Here is a 23,177-nt window from a genome sequence, read left to right as displayed (position 1 = left end):
TTCAAGTCTCACAAGACGTTTCTGTGGAACTCTATTTTCCCCGTCGGAAGGATTGACGATGTTGGAACGCCAAATTGAACTCTAAATTGTAAATTGTGACTCAAAGGCATACAACGTTGGAGGTACTTCAAAATACATTGACAAGTGTTGTCAGACTTATTTGTTTTGGGTGTCCTGTAAAAGAGCGCCAGTTCCTCTCTTTCTGACACTTGGCAGGAGGGTTGTTCTCAGCGAAGTGCTTCAGTTGCGTCTATTTAGATGACTTGTCTAACCCGTTTGAATGGACAGGGTTTAAATCAGGCATCAGCGGGGTTCATGCCATCTGTCGCAGGAATCCTTGTGTTGAACTCTGGTGGGGTAAAACCAAGAGTCTCACTTAATCCTGCCATTCCAGAGCTGCTGGACAGCTTCCAGTTTGGAGCTTGATGTTAGCTTGATGTCCCCTTTGCGTGTTTTACTGTCACTTTCCTTGGCCTCCCTCGCTAGACAACCCCCGTTTATCACGGGGAATACATTCAAGACCCACTCGGGTCACAGGTGAGTGCTTACGTGCGATGTAGAGAAAGGATCTTTTTATCCTCCTTCTACACACTTTGAGCACATTTCAACCGATTAAAACATAGTTATTAAAATTCACTTTTGAAAGTTTCCCTGGGCACTTGCCTCACACTCTCGCTCACTCAGCTCCCCGAATTTGAGGTGTGCTTGCTTTTCAAGCTGTTTATTTGTTAGTCGCAGTTTAAGTTTATTGTAAAAATGACACAAAGAAAAAGATTTTATATTTAAACACCAAAATGTTCATTCACATCATCTGTCTAATGAAAGTCCACTAGCTTTATGCTCACAGAAATTGGCATCGATACATCATTCTAAACTTTCATACCACTGCTACTTTAACAGACATGGAGCAGCATCGCAAACAAATAGAGCATACAACAACAGTTGCAGGCATACATTCTCTCTGCTTGGAGGGAACAACAAGTAGTAAAATGGTCAAATGCAGTACTGCATGACACCGAGGGCCATCCTCCTCTTCTTGCGCTTAATGACATTCTTCCAAGAGACCTCAGTGCTGCACGGCACGTTGCAGCACAACGTGCTACTACGCTGAAGTCGCGCTGACTAAATGACCTGCATAAAAAATGAGTGCTTCATGCGCTACAGCGGTGGCGCAGATGATGAACTGCGAAATGGCTGGCGGTCGCATTCATTTGCTACATGTGAAGGACTTGCTGGGGAAGCATCACGGAGAGGCTATTTTCTTGCTGATGCGCATGATTCTTTGCATTATTTATCTGCGTATGTCCTTCACATAGTATACACAGAATACATAACCTCAAAGTCAAAAGGCCTGTTACATTCGTCTTAGTTATGCATCCGCGCCGCGCCGCCACGCCGCGCCGCAGCCTGCCTCCGCAATGACCTTTCCTTCCAGAGCTGGCTAAACGGCAAGGCACTTATCGCCACAAATTGCCTTACATTATAATTAAAGAGCTTCTTGCTGAGGCTTGCAGTGAGTTGGAGGTGGAGACACTCGGGTCTGTCGAGAACAAGGTCAATTCAAATGATCGGCGAGCCACACTTTGCAAAGTCGCGCTTTGAAGGAACTCGCTAGTAGCTTTTGGTTCGCCACTAAGCTGTCACTTTAAAACCATTGTTGCATTGTCAAAGGAATATTCAGACTTGCAGGTCTTGATGTAACCTGTCACTAATATGATGGCTACAGTCATCATATTAGTGACAAATTCAATCAAAATAATTGCATTCATTCATTAAATGAAGCGTCCAGGCATCCATCCACCTATCCATTTACTTCCGCTTATCCGAGGTCAGGTGCAGACTTATCCCTCCCCGGCCACTTCATCCAGCTCTTCCGGGGGGATCCCGAGGCGTTCCCAGGCCGGCCGAGAGACGTAGTCTCTCCGGCGTGTCCTGGGCCGTCTCCTGGGCCCCCTCCCAGAGGGACATGCCCAGAACACCTCACCAGGGAGGCGTCCGGGAGGCATCCAAAACAGATGCCCGAGCCACCTCATCTGGCTCCTCTCAATGCGGAGGAGCAACGGCTCGACTCTGAGATCCTCCCGGATGACCGAGCTTCTCGCCCGTTCTCTAAGGCAGAGCCCGGACACCCTGCGGAGGAAACTAATTTCACCCGCTCGTATCCACGATCTTGTTCTTTCGGCGACCATAGGCGAGGGTAGGAACGTAGATCGACCGGTAAATCGAGAGCTTCGCCTTCCGGCTCAGCTCCTTCTTCACCGCAACGGACCGATACAATGCCGCACCGATCCGCCTGTCGATCTCCCGTTCCGTTCTTCCCTCGCTCGTGAACAAGACCCCGAGACACTTGAACTCCTTCGCTTGGGGCAGGATCGCTTCTTCGACTCGGAGAGGGCACTCCACCCTTTTCCAACTGAGGACCGCGGTCTCAGATTCGGAGGTGTTGATTTTCATCCCAGCCGCTTCACACTCGGCTGCGAACTGCTCCAATGAGAGTTGAGATCACGGTTTGATGCAGCTATCGGAACCACATCATCCGCAAAAAGCAGAGACGCAATACTCTGATGTCGCCAAACCGGACCCCCTCGACACCTCGGCTGCGCCTAGAAATTCTGTCCATGAAGGTAATGAACACAATTGGTGACGAAGGGCAGCCTCGGCGGAGTCCGACCCTCACCGGAAAGGTGTTGGACTGACTGCCGGCAATGCGGACCAAACTCTGCCACCGGTCGTACGGGCACCGAGCAGCCCTTATTAGGGGCTGTTTGAAACCTCGCAATGGCAAGGTCAAGTTGATCAATTGGTAGGCGTTGCCTCGGTCTCATGATGTGAAAATGCGAACAGCATGATGAAAAGGAAAAGGACTGCTGAAATAACAATTGGAATTGAATCAGGAAATGTATGAGTCGATTCATGGATCTCACAGCTGTTGTGAGGTTTTCCATTCGTTCAGCAAGATGGGCGAAATATACTCAAAGATTGAACAGTCGGAAATGTGCATTTCAAAGTTTCGAGAAGGTCAAATGAAGTTCCTCGGCATTTTAAGATGATCCTGTCATTTCACCCATAGCCAAACATCCCTCGAACTTTTTGTTGGCTTAGTGCATGTTTTTTTTTCCCCTTTCATATACGTAATTCTTCTGGTCGTTTCAGAAACACGCGATGGACGTCGGCATTAGTGTGAATTCACGTCCCCCGCACAACAGCCCAAGTGCCGACGCTTCTTTGTCAGCATTCGGGTCCCTGGCCTGGCCTGGCCTGCGCAACAGTTCGATGACTCAGTCTTGCACCGGTGCTCCCGTCTGCTCCTCCACTCATCAGTTAAAGACAAGCGACGACTATGGCGACGGTAAATGAAGCTTACTATTGATGCATAAAGCTGTCTCGCAAATGTTGAAGAACATGATGTATACATGTTATATAAATGATCATTTTCCTGCTGTATAAGTTCGGGGGTAAATGTTGCATTTAGTGGTCGACCCCCCCCATGTTCTTTTCTGGCAAGATTACCTGTCATCTGGTTTATTCACAACCAGACGCTAAGCAATTCGGGCTGAATTTGCACATCTTATTATTGAAAAGAGGAAATGATGTACTTTTGAAAAAGATCAAACATATCTAAAACAGTACCGATTATTACATTCCAAGTGAATCCCTACGATGATGAGTAAAAATGTGAGCATATCGTGATTTTAGCATCGCTTTGGAAATCCAAGCATTCCCTCAAATGAAAAACAGACATCAGGCCGTTGAGACTCTGAATATGTCTCGACGACCAATGAGTCACTCAATTGTTTAACACCTCCTGCAGCCTCAGTTTGATTCTGTTCACTGACTTACTCATCGGTGGGAGCAGCAGTGAGCTCATCGACTGACTGTCTGACAACGTGCCCAAAAACAAGGTTGGAATCATCGCTTTCTCCGCGTGTCATCATCCGAAATGCGTTCAGTCAATCCAGTGACCAGTGATCACCAGACAAGCACCTTTGGCAAATATGAGGCGATGCCATTTTTCACCACTGAAAACATTAACTTCATATTACTCGGGACAGTTTCAAGACCAACTTGATTATTGCTCACATTGTAAAAGCAGATTGTTCTAATTTGTTCTTGCCCCTCTACGTAATATAAGCAAGTGAACTTTGATCCAAAACAGAGACAAATCACAGTGGATTCTCATCTATTCACTTCATACATTTTAAAATGGTGCATTTCCACATAGAAAATTCAAAGTATTGCTTTTGATGCCCTTAAGTTCCACAGATGCGGTCAGTAGTTTTTTTGCGTATTGTGATCAAAACTATTTCCTTGGCGGAAGTGTCAATTACAAACCCCAATTCCATTGAAGTTGGTATGTTGTGTAAAATGCAAATAAAAACCGAGTACAATTATTTGCTCACCCTTTTCAACCTAGATTTCATTGAATACATTACAAAGACAAGATATTGAATTTGTTTTTTGTGTGCAAATATGCACTCATTTTCAATTTGATGCCTGCAAGACATTCCAAAAAAAGGCGGGACAAAGGCATGTTTACCACTGTGTGACATCACCTTTCCTTTTAACAAGACTCAATAAGTGTTTGGGAACTGAGGACACGAATTGTTGACGCGTTGTAGGTGGAATTCTGTCCCATTCTTGCTTGATGTACAACTTCAGTTGCTCAACAGTCGGGGTCTCTGTTGTCTCTTGTTGTGCTTCATAATGCACCACACATTTTCAAAGGGAGACAAGTCTGGACTGTTGGCAGGCCAGTCTAGAACTTGCACTCTTTTCCTACGAAGCCACGCCGCTGTAGCACATGCAGAATGTGACTCAACATTGTCTTGCTGGAATAAGCAGGGACATCCCTGAAAAAGACGTTGCTTGGATGGCAGCGTATGTTGCTCCAATACCTGAATGTATCTTTCAGCATTGATGGTGCCCAAGCCATGCCATGCCATGCCATGCCATGCACTCGGTGTTGGTTTTTGGCCTTGCTGCTTACATGGAGCGATTTCTCCAGATTCTCTGAATCGTTTTATGATATTATGGACCGTAGATGATGAAATCCCGAACTTCCTTGCAATTGCACATTGACAAACGTTTTTTTCTTAAACTGTTAGACTAATTGCTCATACGGTTGTTTATAAAGTGGTGCAACTCACTCCATCCTTGCTTGTGAACAATAAGGAATTCTGGGAATTTAGACCCAATCATGACACTCACCTCACCTTTCTCCAGTTAACCTGTTCACGTGTGGAATGTTCCAAACAGGTCATTCTTTGAGCATTCCTCACCTTTCCCAGTCTTTCCCTAGCTTTTTTGGAACATGTTGCAGGTATCAAATTCAACATGAGAGAATATTTGAAACAAAAACAAAACAACAAACCTTCATCGGTTTGAACATTGAATGTGTTTGTAGTGTATTCGTTGGAATAGACTGTAGGCAGAAAAGGATTTGCAAATTATTGTATTCTATTTTTGTTTTACACCATGTCCCAACGTCATTGGAATTGGAGTTTGTAGTTTCATTAACAAGACCCATGAAGGAAAAATAATTGTGCAACCATGTTGCGTTTAAAGGGGTAAAGTACATATATGTACGTACATTACATATAATTTATATCGCATTCACATTTCATGCAGATGCAGTTGTGCTTTGATTACGTAACCCTTCTGAAGAGTTTTACACATTGAAACAGTTGGAAATAGAAAATCATAACCCAAACTTTAGTTGTTGTTTTTTTTTTTTTTTTTACTATATTATTTTTTTACAAATATTTTATCTTGACTGTTTTAAGATTCCTTTCATGCATTATTTAAATCCTTATGATTACTCGCACTCTTTGCTGAATAACTAAGAGAAATGACATGGTTGTGCTGTCTGGTAGAGTAAGGAGTATTCCATTTGGACTCACCAAATAGGCTCCTTGTCTCACTTTATCGGCTCAGACTGGACAGAGAGTGAGAGGACGACTTTGGAGGTCAAATTAAAAAACAGCACAAAAAAAACCAAAACACTCCAAACGGGAAAACAAGAAAAAAAAGAAAGAAAAGGGGAAAAAAAAGAACAAAGCAAGTGTACGAAGACGGCAGACAGAACAGCTGAGTAATAAGTAGATTGTCCAGTTGAAAATCAGCTCACTTTAAAGCAGTGCAGGGGGTTCGCGGTTCCAGGCAGCACACAATGGGCCAACAGGATCAATATTGACGTTCTCCTTAGTGATAGCAGAGTTGGCTTGCTGCGGGTCAGGGACAAGACCTTTTGTAGGAGCCAGCATTTTGTGGTCACGGCTGGGGGACACTTACTGTAACCTTGGCCCGCAGGCATAATGGAGGGTCTGAGTGAGCCTTCCCCTTTTTGGGTCTTTTTACCGTAAGAGCTCAGTCCTCCGGTGGCCCGATTCAATCACAGATCATTACTTTGTCAAAACAGCTACCAGACCACGTTGGCTCGTGTGGCGAGCGGCGACTTGCAGAGCCGGTTGTTGACTGCAGCGGTCATGGGAGATGAGGCGAGGAGAGCAAGAAAAAGTTGGACAAGTGACTGTTTATTGCTTCTTATTGCAACAAGTAGTAACAATAAGATGATCTCAATTTATGGCAAGAGGTGCTAAAACTAAATAATAAAACACTCCATGATGTTGCTTTGCTGAAACATCTCAAATGTCGGGTACCTAAATTGGTCAATTAATCGGAGGCAAACTCCTAAAAAGAAAAGGGCTGTGGGTTTGTCCTGCTGGTCTCTTCCAAGCGGTTGCAGGTCAAAGCTGCACGACACGATACTTACTACCACCGGTGTTGCTGAGATGACCTTGGAAATGTAGTTGCTCGCAATAAAACTTACCCCCTTGAAAATGTAACAGTTGTTGAACCAATTCACTTACTTTCTCAAAGTAAGGTAACTTAATATAACACATTTGTTCTTTACACAAATAATAAACATTTGGGACCTGGTCGTTCAGTGGAGGTTCAAGTGACCCAATCCGGCCCTTAACACCACCGCTATCACGTTGCAATTTTACAAAATATACAAAAGCACAACATGAGGCATTACAGCGAGAGAGAGAAAGGAAATGTTATTCCTGATCATTATTTATTCGGCCGCAATTGCTACACAGCATCTTTCACTACTTACTTCCCTTCGACCAACTGCATCGCAAGTCTCGCTCCTCCTCCAGCCACTGGGACATTACCACCCGTGCGCAAATCCAGTGACAGCTTCAATAACAGTAATGCACAAATGAACATGAAGCAAAAAAATGCTTAAGGTACCAAAAATTTCATCGATGAACCTTTCACAGGGCACTCATTAAAAAATGCGTGACTTCTCCTTTACCTCAGTTCTTCCCTTGAATGCAATTCCTGTCTCTTCATGAATACACGCTTAGTTGTCTGGGCCTGGTTTTCTAAGATAGAAGTGTACTTTACAAAGCAAATCTTTGTATCGTGACAATAAAAGGCATTCTGTTCTAGTCTGTCAAAATGATGTCAAGAGCAGCAAAAAGAACGCTCGTATTTTGAAACTCCAAATTGCACATGTGGTCAGTGGCGGACTCTGACTTGAAGATGGCTCAGCGGCTTCACTTTTCACTTTTCACTTTTCACTCGAACGGCACGTATGCGCAAATCGAGACCCCTCGGTGGCTTGCGGCGCTTGCCGATGACGTCACACTACGGCAGCTCCACTCGCACAAACGACATTGCGATCGTCAGATTAGCGGTGCGCGATACTGCAAATGTTTGTATCGATCCGATACCGAGATGTGTTTGCGTTAAAAGCCCCTCGAGGTTTGGTTTTCTTTTTTTTCCCCGTTTGTTATTTCAGTTCACCTCGAATATTTGCCTTCATTTAAAGTACAGAGAATTACAACTACCTACTGTAATTTTAGGGTGGCTTTCAATATACCGTCTGTTAACTTTTCTGAACGTAAAAGAGGAAAAGAAATCCAATGTAAGCAGGGCCTCTACAATGATCAATAGCTTTTTGCTTTTATTTCTAATTTTGTTTAATTTTCATATTTTAATTTAATGTAACACGCTTTGTGTTGCATTTCTTTGCATGAGAAGTGCTTAAAAATAAAGTCGGATTGATTGCTACAGATCATTTTGTACGGGATTTTAATTATTTATTGGACCAAATATCAGTTCCAATATTAATATTTAAAAATAAATTGATACAAATAATAATCAAAGGCAGTGAACTCCCACCATAAAGTCAAAACATGTAACATTATACCCCACACGATAGAAGAACCTCATCACAACTTGAACAGCGATGGCAGCAAATTTCACATTTTCCTTTTCAATTGCTGAATGCATTAACAAATCAATTAATCACTGATGAAAAAAGTGCCTGTCTTTTTCTCAGTTCATATTGTATTTAAGTAAAACACACACACAGGAGCAAAAGAGCTGGTACAAACGTCAACAGAGGTTCCCAATATGTGCTCCTCTCGACAGGCAGCGTCCGGGATGAGATTTAGGAGGAGGAATGACAACATACGCAGGTGTTATATCTTTGTTACATTTGGAAGAGACATATCCATGCCCTGTTCAAGAAGTGTCAAAATTATACATACAAAAAAGTACAATCAAGAAATAAATTTAAAAAAATAAAAAAAATAAAAAAAAGTAAAACATTCTAATCAACATAACTCATTTTAACTCATTGTAAGGCTCTTCTCATAAATGAGTTTTTTTTACCTTTGAGCATTTGGCTGCACAAGTGACTGCACAGTATCCTGGATGAGGGTCTTCAGAGTACATAGCCTGCTGTTTTCACCTTTCCCTTGTCACAACACATCCTGCAAAAGAAATAATACAAATCATACTGACCAATGACAAATGACTATATGGCATATGGGCTAAGATCAAGTGTAGTGTGTTTATATGACGTGTTAGGACACCAGACATCAATACTGCGTGTAATGATATATAATCAAGACCATCCAGTGCAAGATGTACAGGATACCAGGTGTGCCGCTTTTATACAGCCTTCCACGTTCACAGCAGGTTCCGACGATCTCCATAGCATAGAACGCCTTTCTGTATGATGTAGAAATTCTACTACATGTAGCAACACCTGTGGAAAACCAATTGTGAACCAAAACATTTTTTTATTACATTTCCATAGAGCTGGTGAAAACACGCATAGGCAACTTGGCATTGTATACACACCAAACCATTGGGGGCTTAGCCTGATAGCTGGAATACAACCGCTCATCTAATGTAGCAGGAGAATACAACATGCATTTAGAGTGGATGTGTAATTACTGCTTTCAATGCCACCCTATGTGGGGCACGAGCCAGTGCTGGTCGGTTGCGTCAGGAAGGGCATCCGGCTTAAAACTTGCTGATATACTTACTGTATCGTGTCCACAAGAGCAGGTGGAAAGGCAGTACGGCGAGAAGTTTAGGGGCAGGGTTCAAATTATTTTACCATAGTGTAGATGGGAAGGGAAATGTAGCAGGGGTTATTTTAAGGGAAGAGTTACCTTAGAATGTCTTGGAGGTGAAGGGAGTATCAGATGGAGTGACGATCTGATAATTTTCAAGTATTGTATTCACGTATTGGAACGTGACTGATGGGTGTTTCTAGTTGCTCGGGTGTGGCCTTTTAGACTGATTGCTTAAACATTAGATAGTGCTTGTCTTTGGCTTTGGGTTTCACCTGTGAAAACTGCATTTGCTGTTCAGCAAACATGAAGACCAGAGAGCTGTCGAAGGGAGAAAAGTAAACCATTTTGAAGCTGAGAGAGGAGGGAAACTCGATCAGAGCTATTGCACAAACATTGGGCATAGCCGATACAACAATTTGGAACGTCCTCAAAAAGAAAGAAACTACCGGTGTACTGAGCAACAGACTTCGAACGGGTCGGCCAAGGGTATCAACAGCACTTGATGACAGAAACATTGTGAGAGCTGTGAAGAAACACCCAAAGACAACAGTCAGTGACATCACTGCCAACCTCCACAGGGCAGGGTTGAAAGTATCACAATCCACTGTTCAAAGAAGACTTGGAGAGAAGAAATATACAGGCCGTACCACAAGATGCAAAGCACTCATCAGCGAAAAGAAGCCGAAGGCCAGATTCGATTTTGCAAAGTAGTACAGAGATGAGCTACAAAAGCTTTGGAACAAAGTTTTATGGACTGATGAGACCAACATTAACCTCTACCAAATATGGAGAGAGAAAAGATCTGTTTATGATCCAAAACACACAAGTTCATGTGTGAAGCATGGTGGAGGTAATGTCATGGCTTGGGTATGCATGGCAGCTTCTGGAACGGGCTCACTTGTCTTTATTGATGATGTAAGTCATGATGCCGTTCCAATTCTTTTGGAGGGAATTGTATTTGATGAAAAACACACCTCAAGTGGATTTCATATTACACAGGAATTCAAAGGTTTAATTCAAAAAATAAAGACATTTTTAAAAAGGGCCAGCGGCAACGGTAAAAACAAACACTCCCCCCCCCACCCACCCACTTAGCTGAACATTTTTATCAGAAACTAATGCCGGGAACACTGTTAGCTCATGCTAATCTGTACTAACACTTCAGATCTGCTTACCTTTGAACTTTTACATGATGATGGTACATCAGCTGCTGTTTCAAAATGGAACTTTTGCTCTGGAATTGCAGCCAGCCGAGCTGCCGGTCATTGGCTGAGAAACTCAATGGTGCCTCACTGTGGGGTGGAAGCACAGAACGGCCTGCTCACACATTTTCACAAACATTCAAGATTTACTTGCTTGTTATTTTCCTACACACGGGTTCCTACACATTTGAGATTTCAAAATGCCATACGCCAGACCCCAATTTCGCTGTAAAACATTTTATGAAATCAAATTCCGCACTTCCCCATACTTGCGTAGGACCTCTGCAGACTTCAGCATTGTCCCAGTACTTTTGTCCAGGGTGACATATTCACTTATAAAATTTAAGGTACTATGTTTGAATGTTTTACAGCCTACAGTAGCAGTGGTTCACAACTCTTGCGTGACAGGTGACACATTTGTCTTAACAAATTTAAGAGTGCTTTACTGTGTTCATGTTCATTGTTTTATTAACATGTGACTTAAAAATGGACTGTACAAATACCTAAGTCTTTTTTTCACATTTATTATTGACATAAAATGAGACTTCTGAGCAAACGTGATTTTTGGGGAGAGAAAATGTCGCCCAAAAGAAGGCGGCAAGAGAAAACGTCAAAGAGGAGGTCATCGGAGGTGAGTGAGGTTCTGTAGGGTGGGACAGTTTCATGAAACACAGGCCGAGCCATTTGCCTCCTCCGGGGATTCTGTTCTGGCTCCAGCTACTGGTCTCCAAAAAAATTCTCGTACACACACACGAAGAGGCCTGTGCGCTCGTGAGCTATGTATGCAGAAAAAGAGTCGATGTGACATCCCAACAGTTGCTTCTTCAATGTAGTTCACCCAATGAAACAGCCTCCTCGTAGGTGAACCGCCTCAGAGTCCGAACCACTCCGTGACCCCTCCTCTCCTCGGGTCAGGTTTCTGCCTCTGCTTTTCGTCCTCCATGAACTTCTCCTGAATCTCCTCCATGGAACCCTCTGCTGGCGTGCTGGTCTTTGCTGGGAAGATATCAGGAAAGCCGAACGTCTGGCCTTGAGACTGAAATGCAAAGTCAAAAGAGCAAAAAAAAAAAAAAAAACTATTGAAGAAAACCAAGCATTCTCATCCCAAAAAAACAATGAAACGCGTGTTTGCCTCTAAAGATGTTTTAATGATAATAATGCAGATACAAAAAGTGAGATTTGGAAAGCAGGACAACATTTTACACCGCAATATTATTCCTCCGGTTAGACAAACACTGTTCTCTCTCCGACTTTCAATTTTTCCAGCTCTCTTCTGGATGTAATCTCCTGTCTCTCTCCATTTCTCCGGTCCTGATTTATTCAGAGGTAAAGGATGGTATCCATTATTTATTCCATACCAATCTCTAGCCATGGCTAATGCATTGCTGGCTCACCAGTCTGTCAGGTTAGTGCGCAGTACAGCACCCACACCCACACCCACACACACACACACACACACACACCCACGCAAGCACTCAGGTCAGCGGGTGCAGCAATATGCACACATCCAACACCGCCTGTCCTCATCCTCTCCAATGGACGCCGGACAGCATCTTTCAACGGTAGCCAGATTATTGCAGCCTGAAACGACTCCCTTGCATCCACAGCCAGAATTTAACCAGGGATCCCTGTTTGGATCGTGTGAAAACCAATAATCATTATAAATCCATCCCCCAAGGTGATCTACAGTTGCAAACACCAGTTGACACCAGCAACAGCTTCCACCTGGCAAATCCACTTTCATTATCTAGGTCCAACATCATGAAATAAATTGCCAGCACTGTATATCAAATATTCCGATTAAATATGTCAAGTATTTAGTTTGGGTTCAGTGAGTAGGCATAAAAGAATGGGCCGACTCTGATGTGAATGTTACATTGTCTGTTTCCAACCCCCCCCCCCCCAAATAAATACCGGGAGAGACAAGCCTTTCATTACCACATAGTTTGGTTTGATTCCCGAGAGGCAGACTGGAGTGGGCTTCCAAAACCTTTTAAAGTGGGAGAGTGTAGAGGCAGCTTTCACTGGTATCATCATTGTATATTTACTTTGGTTCATTACGTATGTGGCCAGGTGCAAGTACATGTTGTGTACATGTTTCTTTCTCAGTTGATATGAGACTAATGGGCACCAGCTGCTTGGTTTATCTCAGCTGCTAATAAAGCAATAACAACGACTCAACTCGAAATACAAATAATAACAGAATGGCATTAAACTATAATCAATTCATGTCTGATGTCAGGTCACACATGCAAAAACAGGCTGTTTTTTGACGTCAGTGGACGCTCTTTAACATGAGTGCACAACAGCAATCCTGTGATGTTTTCGGTTTTGACGTGTACGATTGTGTCGAAACTGGTTTAATATGGTTGAACCTGCCAAATGAAGCTATTTCACACATTCCTACATTCTTAGTAGTTTACTACGTATTGCCAACAACTACTTTCTATTTACCTGGCTGCAATATATAACAGCGACAAATACGAAGGATAAAAACTACTTGTCTTCCAAATGCTGTGACATTTTACTTCGGTAAAACTGCGCCACACGTGCGTGTCACTTCACCCACACGTTGCGTTGACAGTGGACGTCACATTTGTTTTTGTAACGTGAACGACTGCATAAAAAGATCGGATTTAACAAACAAATCGAAATTGGGCATCACGCCCTGCAGTGTGAACGTGAGCCTAAGCCCTGACACTGAAAATAGTGAGACACAAGTCTTTCTGTTTCAAATATAGTCATCGCACTACAGCACTGACTTAACCTGTCCCCCTCGGCCTCCAAGTGCTCCCAGCGGAAACGTTCTGTCCTGTGTCAGTCTGCCTATCGCACCTTATATATTCGTCTGTGTTAAAGAGAGGAAGTGTGTGTGTGCGTGGGTGGGTGAGAGAGAGGAAGGACGAGAGTGATTTAGAGAAGACTGAGACGGGTTTATACGGCGGCTCGCATTCCGACTATAATCGGGTGGAATATTCATCTTTTCCAAACCAATCAGAAGTAAAGTTTCATCATGTTAAAGAGTGCAACGGTATGGTTTCAGGCTGCGCTCTGTTCGCGCATGCTCGTCTTGACATAAATACGCGATGATCATCGTTTACGCACTTGAAAACTTCCTCGCTTCCTACCAGAGCTGGTCTCTGACGGAGATGTTTTTAACTCCTTGTAACTTGTTTTTAACCAAGTTGCTGCTTTAATTAAAGTTGTGACTACTGTGCTAAATAGACAACTGACCTCCATCTTGAAAAGAAAAAAAGAATGGGATGTTTACATCGATCTGCACGTCGGAAGGATATGTGCCGTAGCTTAGCTCACCACATGGATGCTTAACAAGTCACGACGCAAACCGTTTGTTCGAGAGCTTGCTGAGAGAGAGATACGGAGGTGATAACTTAGCTTCCGTTTTTTTTAGTTTTCAAATCTTTTTCCTAGTTTACGATACATGACAACAACAACGCACAGTCCTTCGGTGAACGTGTTGAGTGAACGTGAACCACGGGGCTGAATCATTAACTGAATGAGGAAGCACTTGAATGATTCTGTGAAAAAGAACTGAACGATTCGGTAAACGAATTCTTTTGAACGAATCTTTTTCAGCAGCCGATTCTAGTGATTCAATACACACAAAAGAACTGCTGTGCCCATCACGAAATGGAAGAAGATATTTTTCCTCATCCAGCCATCATCTTCACCAAGCTCTCAATTGAATCGAGCTGCCATCCTGCAATAGCGGGATGAGGCTCCTACTGCAGGCCATGTAACTCTACCCCGCTTTAGCACCCATTACACCCACAGTTTGCCTCAATTGGAAAGAAGTCAGTCTCAACTTCCAATGTCTGCTTGTTGCCTTATGGTGATCTAATTTAAAGCTTGCCATGTTCCAGAGAACGTGTGCAGTTAAAAGTGTAAGTGAGTTAGGGTCATAGTGCGTTCAATGCAAAATGCATAAGCAATGTTCAAAACAACCAGGGAACAAACATCAGATAGAGGAAAAGAAAGAAGGAAAGAAAATAAAACAGTGGTTCCAATCTCTAATTGCCCCATCCAAGTTTTGAGATTGGAATTGATTTTAATAGGTTACTGGATTTGACGAGAGAATTTCTCTCAGAAAGATGCCTGGTGAAGAACTGAGGTACAATGGTGATAAGAAACCAAATCTTGGCATCCGTAAGAGACTGCAGACACATTTAAGATTCAGACTAAGAGCACTTTTACAACAACTTGAAAGAAATGCTTTTCCTTTGTTTTGAAGTTTCACATACCGACAACAACCTCGTCACAACGATTCCCACTTACACAGATCTGCAAAAACTGCTAAAACAAACGCGGACAGCACGCTGGACGGTAGTTGGCGATGGTACCAACTGCTCTTCACACACGAAATGAAACAGTCTTTTGAATACCCCTGGTCGTATACAGTATGTGGAATGTGAATGACGACTTTTGTACGTTCGTGGCTCTGCCGGACACGGCAGCAATGCAATAAATGTACCTTTTGTTGAGAAAGCGTTCGAAGCACAAAGTTACAACGTGTTCAACCTCCCCCTTCGTGACTGGGAAGTATTTGCGCGTGCCCAGATTGAACAAACGTCCCGTTTTCAAAAATGTTTTTCATTGTTCACATGGGAATAATAACGCAATTGTTTTTGAACACTTTGAGATCCGTTTTGAAGTTCCAAGTTCGCACTATTTGTTTCAAAACAGTGTTGTATGTTCAAGTATCCAATACAGCACATTTCTTATCTGTTGTTAGCCTCGGAAAAACAATCTGACTTCACTATTTCTTTCATTTGTTCCAGTGGTGAACATAGCAAGCAAATGTCTTTTGGTGACACACTGGAGAAGTGAGCACCTTTCCTGCAGTCTGGGGAAACCTGCTGCGTCGCCGACTATTACACAGCTTCACTGGGTTGTGTCCACTTTTAGGTCTGTAAGGTACAATAGTTACTTCAGAAAAATGTCCCTAAATCGAATCAAGATTCATGTTGGTGAACAAGGTTGTCAGAGCCCAAGCTGGACAAATCCAGTTTGCAAACACAGAGAAAGATGGGAAGTGAAAAGAAATGAAAAGACGCACACAAAGAACAACTTTGTTCTATGTGACCTTTGCTTCTAATTTGCCACAAAATGGCCACGAAGTACAAAAATAGCTTGTGGAGGAAAAAGGTTTTTGTGTATTCAAGTATAATACTTTTTCCTTATGAAAAAAAGAGCAGAGAAAATACTGTGTCCGGCAGCCTTGGAATGCATGTGAAATCAATACGAGGAAAATGTGAGCAGGGTGCGTCTTCTATTATTCATAGGCTGAGATTTAAGTATGAAATACAGAAGATATAGTTGTTCTGAGTTGATGTGTTAAAGTCTTTGATAAAAAGAGGAAGGTGACTGTGCATGTCTCTTTTCCAGTTTGAGTTTGAATAGAACTTTATGGCACAGTCACCTGCTGTGGGCACAAAAGGCTCATTTAACCTGCTGTGAAAGAAAAAAAAAAAAAAAAGTCATAAAGAGGTATCAGATAATCTCAGACAAGCTAAAGGGAAAACTCTCATGCATGTTTCATACTTCAACAACTATCAAATTTGAAGAAGAAGAAAAAAAAATCTCCAATAGATTAAATTCACCCCGACGGTATTTGACATTAACTTTACAAATCGGACATCTGCAAAAACCACTTGAGATCACATGGCGACAATAAAACAGAATACATCAAAAATAGAATGCTTTCACAATCTGAGAACAGCCTTTTTCAGAGCACATGTTGAGCTCAATCAGATGTGAATGAGGGGTGGGGTTATGTACTCCAACTTCTTGGGTGACCGCACATGACCGAATTTCTGAAAAGAGGAACTCTCACTGAGGTCAATCTTAAAAAGGCTTTAAACAGTCTGACAATGCGACTGACTTTATAGCAATTGTTGGGGAGGGATAATCCAAAAGCCTCTGAAGAGAAATAGCATCCACAAGGCAGTTCATTAAATAAATGCAACCAAATGTTGGTGGTCAGGCTTTAACTATGACCATATCTGGCCAGTACACTGAAAGAGAGGTGTTGACGAACACAGTGAGAAATCTCTTGAGTCTGTGGGTTTTGCGGCTGCGGTGGCTGTGTGGTGGGATGAATCATACCAGAGGAGTCATTTTGACAACTGATGGAGTGCGCGAGTGTGTGTTGTACTTAAGTGTGTGAATGACGGTGACAGAAGGTATTCAAGTTGTGGTTTAATCCAGTTTCAGCACACGGTAGGAGAGTCTGGCGAACTACAGAAGGAGAGATCACAGTGGAGAGGTTACAGGGATTAGAGCTGGGGGAGACCCCAGTCTGGGTGAGTTCACGCGTCTACGTCTGTGTGTGTGTGTCGGGAAGGTGATGTGCAAGTGTGCGGATAAAGGTGCCAACACACATTTGCGCGTCAGCTTTCTTGGTCCTAACCATGCGTGGGTGCAATAGCTGCTTTTAAAAAAAATAAATAATAATAATAATAATAATAATAATAAATGAAAAAAAAAAAAAAAAGATCTAGTTCATTTAAGGTCACATTACCAATTGCTAAAAAAGTGCAGCTAGTAAATCAAGGTCAGATGGACTCTCAAGTAGCTTGTTTATTGGACAAAGTTTTTGGCGATGTATCAAGGTTACAGATTTTGGCAGGCAAGTAGCTGAGGGAATTAAAAAAAATCTGATTCCAATTCTGTACTTGTCATGATTGATGCATTTTGCAACAGATAAAAGAAGTAGCTGTTTATGTGGTGTGTCGGGGCAAACCTCCGCATGTTGTTACCCGTGGCTTTCCAAGAACGAATTGCTCTCTCTGACATCAACATCTATGTACTTATTTGAATAAAGAATACATTTAAAAATGGAAACACATAGGCAACCTGTTCATTAAAGAGTCAACAATTTTCCCCTTTTAGTGATTCCATATTTTATTCCCTTTAAAGATTGTTCTCAGCTGGAAAAAAACAAGTTTGACAGTTGAGTGGATTTTCCCCAACCAAGTTTCCTTCCTTCCATCCATCCATTATCTGAGCCACTTATCCTCACGCGGGTCGCGGGAGCGCTGGAGCCTATCATCGGGCAGGAGGCGGGGTACACCCTGAACTGGTTGCCAGCCAATCGCAGGGCACATAGAAACAAACAACCATTCACACCTACGGGCAATTGAGAGTCTTCAATTCACCTACCATGCATGTTTTTCGGGAGTACCCGGAGAAAAGCCACGCAGGCACGGGGAGAACATGCAAACTCCACACAGGCGGGGCCGGGGATTGAACCCGGGGAGGCAGACGCTCTAACCGTTCGTCCACCGTGCTGCCACCCAGTTCCCTGGCAAGCACAAATTGGCAACTTTGTTCGGATTTCTTATGTGGCTTTGCAGTGTAAGGATATATATTTATCAGATAAATACTGAGTTATCGATAACCTTAGCGCAGTGACAGTAGTCAATCATCGGTTGACTTTGTAAACCAACACTTCTCACAACTGACCCTTTCCAGAAAATTGGATTATCATGGAAAAGTTTAGTTATTTCCATAATTCCATTCAGAACGTTAAACTTTCATAAATTATAGATTCAGGGCCCACAATTTAAACAATTTCAAGTAGGTATTTGTTTATTTTGACATAATTTGGACTTCCAGGTCATGAAACCCACGAAATCAGGAATTCAAAAAAATTGAATGCTGTCATCCATCCAATGTCAGCCATCCCGCTTATATTTATTTGTTATGATATTATCGAGTATTTTATTGTACGTGCATTATGTACATCTGGTCAGTATTCTTTGGGTTTCTTGGCGTGAAATCTCTTGAAAAAGAGACAGTGGTCTCAGTGGGTTTCAATTTTAATTTCTTCTGCACCGTGGCGGCTGCGAGATTTAGTTCTCTTGCTGGCGGTTGAGGTCCAGATGACTGTAGGAAAAATAGTTGGCACCGCAGCTGTTTTCAGCTTCTGCCGAACTACACTTGTGTATCCAATGCTTTCTGCAAAGTCTTTCTCAAAACACTCCGGTTCGAAGTGATCAGCACAGAGTTTGGAATGCTTGCGAGGGACCCGTAGCTGAGCAGGTTCCTGTCGATTGACTTTCCCTATCCAATGGTCACGTTTTCCTTTTTCACTTGGAAAGCCAAAGAAACTCTTGCCACGGCCTGAATCATTTGTACAACCAAATGCCACACGATAAACCACGGTGAAATCGCTAAATCATATGACAACAAATATATAAGGACGGGAACAACAGCACACAACGCCGAATGAACAGGCCGTTTGGCTCGTGTTACGTCACAGCGCCGGATAGAGCCGAAGACCGAAAGCAGAAGGCGCATTCTGAATCATATTTACCCATTTAATTGCTGTATATCTGCTGTGTAATCACTTCGAAATGGCAGATGTGGTTTGTAAAGGAAGCCAACCAAAAATTGTGATTAGCCATAATTAATTCATGATTTAACAAGGAGTGTAATTACTTTTTTCACACAGGGCCAGGTAACTTTGAATATTTTTTCCCCTTAATAAATGAAATTATTTAAAAACCAGATTTTAAGTTCACTTGGGTGATATTTATCTGATAATTACATTTGTTTGATGATCTTAAAGTGGGGAAACTGCAAATATGTAAGAATCTGAGAAGGGCGCCAATACTTTTTCACGGCACTGTAAATGCTACTTCACAATGTTTGCTTTGGACTCTGTGCGCCACTATTTGACCTGAGTCGGTAGATCTCAGAGCCCTACTGGCTTTATATTCCATTAGCATTTATTTCATGCATTTAAGGCCTGAACCATATCGTAGCTTATAGACCAGTAGAAGAACTTTAAAATCTATTCTACAGCTGACTGACTGGGAGCCGGGGTAGAGACTTTAGAATTGGAGTAATACGTTCTGGCCTCTCTGTTCTAGTCAGAACCCGAGCTGATGCGTTCTGAATGAGCTGCTGCCGTTTAATGCTCTTTCAGGGTATCCAGTCAGAAGACCATTACAGTAGTCAAGTGCACTTGAGATAAAAGCATGGATGAGCTTCTCCTGGTCTGCTTAGCACATGTAAGCCTTCACTCTGGATATGTTCTTCAGCTGAAGATCCATTTGTGCCAAAGCTTTAACTTCCTGGCTGATGCCTTGAGATGTTCTTTCCTCATGAAGCCATCAATTTTGTCAAGTGCACCAGTCCCTCTTTATAAAATGCAAGCCCACAACATGATGCTACCACCTCCGTATTTCACAGTTGGGACGATGTTTTAAGGTTTTCAAGCTCTTTTTCCTCCAAACCTAACGATGCTCATTATGGCCAAACAGTTCCGTTTTAGTTTCGTCAGACCACAGGACAGCTCTCCAAAAATTTGCATTGCAAACTGTAATGTGGCTTTTTAAAACGTTTCTTTTGGAGTAATGGCTCCTTGCTGGCAGAGTGGACTTCCAGTCCATGTCAGTCCAGTCCTTGTTAATGACACACCCTCTTCAGCCAGCATCTTCCCATATCTTTTGCTTTTGTTCTTGAATTAATATGCCATCTTGTGCAAGTCCAAACTTCTCTTCCTGATATCCTGGCTGATTTCTTTTGACTTCCAATGATGTTACACAAATAAGCAGTGTGATCAGAAGCTTCCAAAGACATGACATCATCTGGTTTTCCCAAAATTGTTTAAAGGCAAAGTAATCTTACTGTACGTATGTATGTAAACCTTTTGAGCTTTAAGAAAGTAATTAAAAATGTCAATTTATTTTTAAAACGGCTCTCATTATTCTGGCATTTACCAAGTAGAATTTACCAAAGCACATTGATCTCTGGGACACGGAAACCATCTTGTGCAAGTCCACAATTCTCTTCCTAATATCTTGGCTGATTTCCTTTGACTTCCAATGATGTTACACAAATAAGCAGTGTGTTTCAGGTGCGCCGAGTACAAATACATCCACAAGTGTGTCTCTATTTAATTCAAATGTCAATAAATATATCAGAAGCTTCCAAAGACATGACATCATCTGGGTTTCCCCAAATTGTTTAAAGGTAAAGTAACAGTCATGTAAACTTTTGAGTTTGAAGAAAGTAATTAAAAACGTCAATCTATTTTTGAAACATATATAAAACCACTCATTAGTCTGGCATTTAGCAAATAGAATTAATTTGGGTAATGCTAAGTGACCTACGACATGAAAAGTATAGTATAGATGAAAAGTTTGATTGGCTTTTTAAAGTAATTCCTGCACTGAGAGGCAGGGGACAGCCTGAACTGGTCATCAGTCAATCGCAGGGCACATTTATAAAAATAAATGGAAAACTTAGTCTTCATCTTGAGGATAAGCAGTACATAAAATGGATGGATGAATAAGAAACACGATCTCGTCTTCAATATTAAAGATAAGTTTGAAAATGCTCTGAAAAGCTGCAGAGATCAGCCGACTCAATCTAAACATGCACACCAACCGTTTACGTTGGGTTCAGGCACCAACCCATTGCAACCATTGCAGAAGGCCAATGTTGGCCTTCAGTCTGTAGTTTGTTAGAATAATAATGCACGTTTTTTTTCGACAATCACAGAAAAGGAACAGCTAAGGAGAAGTTGGAGAGGCAGGAAAGAAGATGTAAAAATTGGAGAGATGTGGCCAGATGATTGTGAACAGCTTGAGCAGGCAGGTCTATGGGTGGCCCACACATTCACTCTTACTTTCTCAATAACACAGAGAAACACATCCACACTCTGAATCTGTCGTCACTATTTTTCCTCTGTCCAGACCTTAGTCCGACATTCCAAAAACAGATGAGTGAGGGACATATATGAAGATGAGGAAGTAGTGGTGTTGGGGAGTGTGTACATATGCATGTGTGTGTGTGTGTGTGTGTGTGTGTGGATGTCTCTGTGTGTGCGTCAGTGTGGGGGTGAAGCGTGGTTAGTGGGAAAGGTTGTCCCCTTCACAAAATCTGATTCAAATTAGTTCTGAAGAAAATATTTCCTCTTCCACATTTGCTGGAACCATCATAAGCAAATATGACCACTAGTGAGGTCATTTGGAGGTGTTCCAGTGTGTCAAAACAGTCTTGAGTAGAAGAGGGAGGCCTGGAAAGGTCAGACGAGATTGCTCTGTTGACGTTGATTCAGTTGTCTGGGTAATCGACTGCCTCATTTGAGTTTTAAAGCAGCAAATTACTGTCAGAATACATACGTTTACTTTTGGAAAGGGTTAGGGTACCTTTGACAAATTGTGTACATCCAACCATTCATTTTCAACACCGCTTATCCTGATTAGGGTCGTGGGGCGCTGGAGCCTATCCCAGATGACTTCGGCCGAAAGGAGGACGACACCCTGAACTGGTCGCCAGTCAGTCACGGGGCACATAGAGACACGGACAACCATTCGCACTCACATTCACACCGTCACTGAGTGGGAACTGAACCAAAGTCAGGCGAGTGTACCACTACACCATCAGTGACACAGTGAGTGTACAATTCAAACAAAAGCACTTTGTCACCTGACAAATCATTGAGTAAGTCCATAATTATGAACATAACAGGTAAAAATTTGGAAGTTTCATGCAGATCTAGTACAGTGACGCCTTCAGATACAAGTTTATTTCGTTCCGTGACCACACTCTTAACTAAAAACACTCATAATCTCAAATCATCTTTCAGATTGAAATGAATGAAAGTGCCATTAATCCGTTCGGGCCAAGCCTTTAGCTCGCTAGCTCGTGACCTAACGAGCTAGCCCGCGATCTAAGAAGCCAGTCCACGAGCTAATGAGTTCAGTCGTTTAAAACGTCAGTGCCTCTCTCCGAGTTGTTGTGCGTGTTAGTCCCCAATTAAAACAAACACTGGAAAGTTGACTGTTTATCAAACAGAACTTCAGGGGGACACGTTATTCAGCCAGCGAACGTCACCATATATTTGATTGGCATGTAAAGTTCTCGTCTTCAGCCCACCAACCACACAGTCTTCCAGCTCGAGGGTGGGTGTTATTTTTCATGATTTTAAGGGGCATAAAAAAATTCATTTATGGTAATAGTTTTTGGGCAAATATATCATCTTAAAAAAATATTGTGACAGGCCTAACAGTGACTATCAATTCTAACTGTTAGCACATCAATGGTATTTTCATGTGTTAGCATTGAGTTTGACTCTTCTGAGGTTGGAATACACAACCTGCCATTTTCGTTGTTTTATTTGTATTTTGACAGTAAATCTCATCTGCGAGTGGCATTAAACAGCTTGAAGCCTCTTTTTTGTAGAATTGTTCGATTTGCCAAACTGCTGCTTGTTGAGTTCACTGCCATCATACAGTGCTCGTATCTCAAGTTTCTGCTCACAATGTCAAAAAGCAAAATTGTCTGAACGATGGCTCGTATCTCGAAAAGCTCATAACTCAGGTCAATCATATCTCAAGGCACCACAGGATTCTGGATCCAAGGGGAAAAAAATGTAAGGCTCCTGACATGTTACTGACATTTTCCCTGTTACTTTAAATGGTTGCGGTGCTGCGGGGCTGGGTACGGCGGCCCTCTTTGTCTGTGGTTGTGCTGCCTGATGGGCCCGACCCGCAAGAGCCATGCCTCTCAATCACTACCGAGCACACACTCACACCACTCACTGTAAATATTTTTC

The 23,177-nt window shown here is 42.4% G+C and overlaps 1 protein-coding gene across 1 annotated transcript in view; it reads right to left on the bottom strand.

The window, feature by feature from the left end:
* Window positions 1-10,949: 10,949 nt before the first annotated feature.
* mrpl23 (mitochondrial ribosomal protein L23) overlaps window positions 10,950-23,177 on the bottom strand; it is a 63,836-nt gene continuing 51,608 nt past the window's right edge. Inside the window, exon 5 of the mRNA XM_061677478.1 lies at window positions 10,950-11,621. Coding sequence (XP_061533462.1) covers window positions 11,457-11,621 — 165 coding nt within the window. The 3' untranslated portion in view covers window positions 10,950-11,456. The remainder of the gene's footprint in view (window positions 11,622-23,177) is intronic.

Source organism: Phycodurus eques, chromosome 5 (assembly GCF_024500275.1).
Source record: "Phycodurus eques isolate BA_2022a chromosome 5, UOR_Pequ_1.1, whole genome shotgun sequence".
In the NCBI taxonomy this organism is placed as follows: domain Eukaryota; kingdom Metazoa; phylum Chordata; class Actinopteri; order Syngnathiformes; family Syngnathidae; genus Phycodurus; species Phycodurus eques.
Note: the sequence above shows the minus strand (reverse complement) of the source record. Positions and strands in the feature narration are given on the sequence as shown.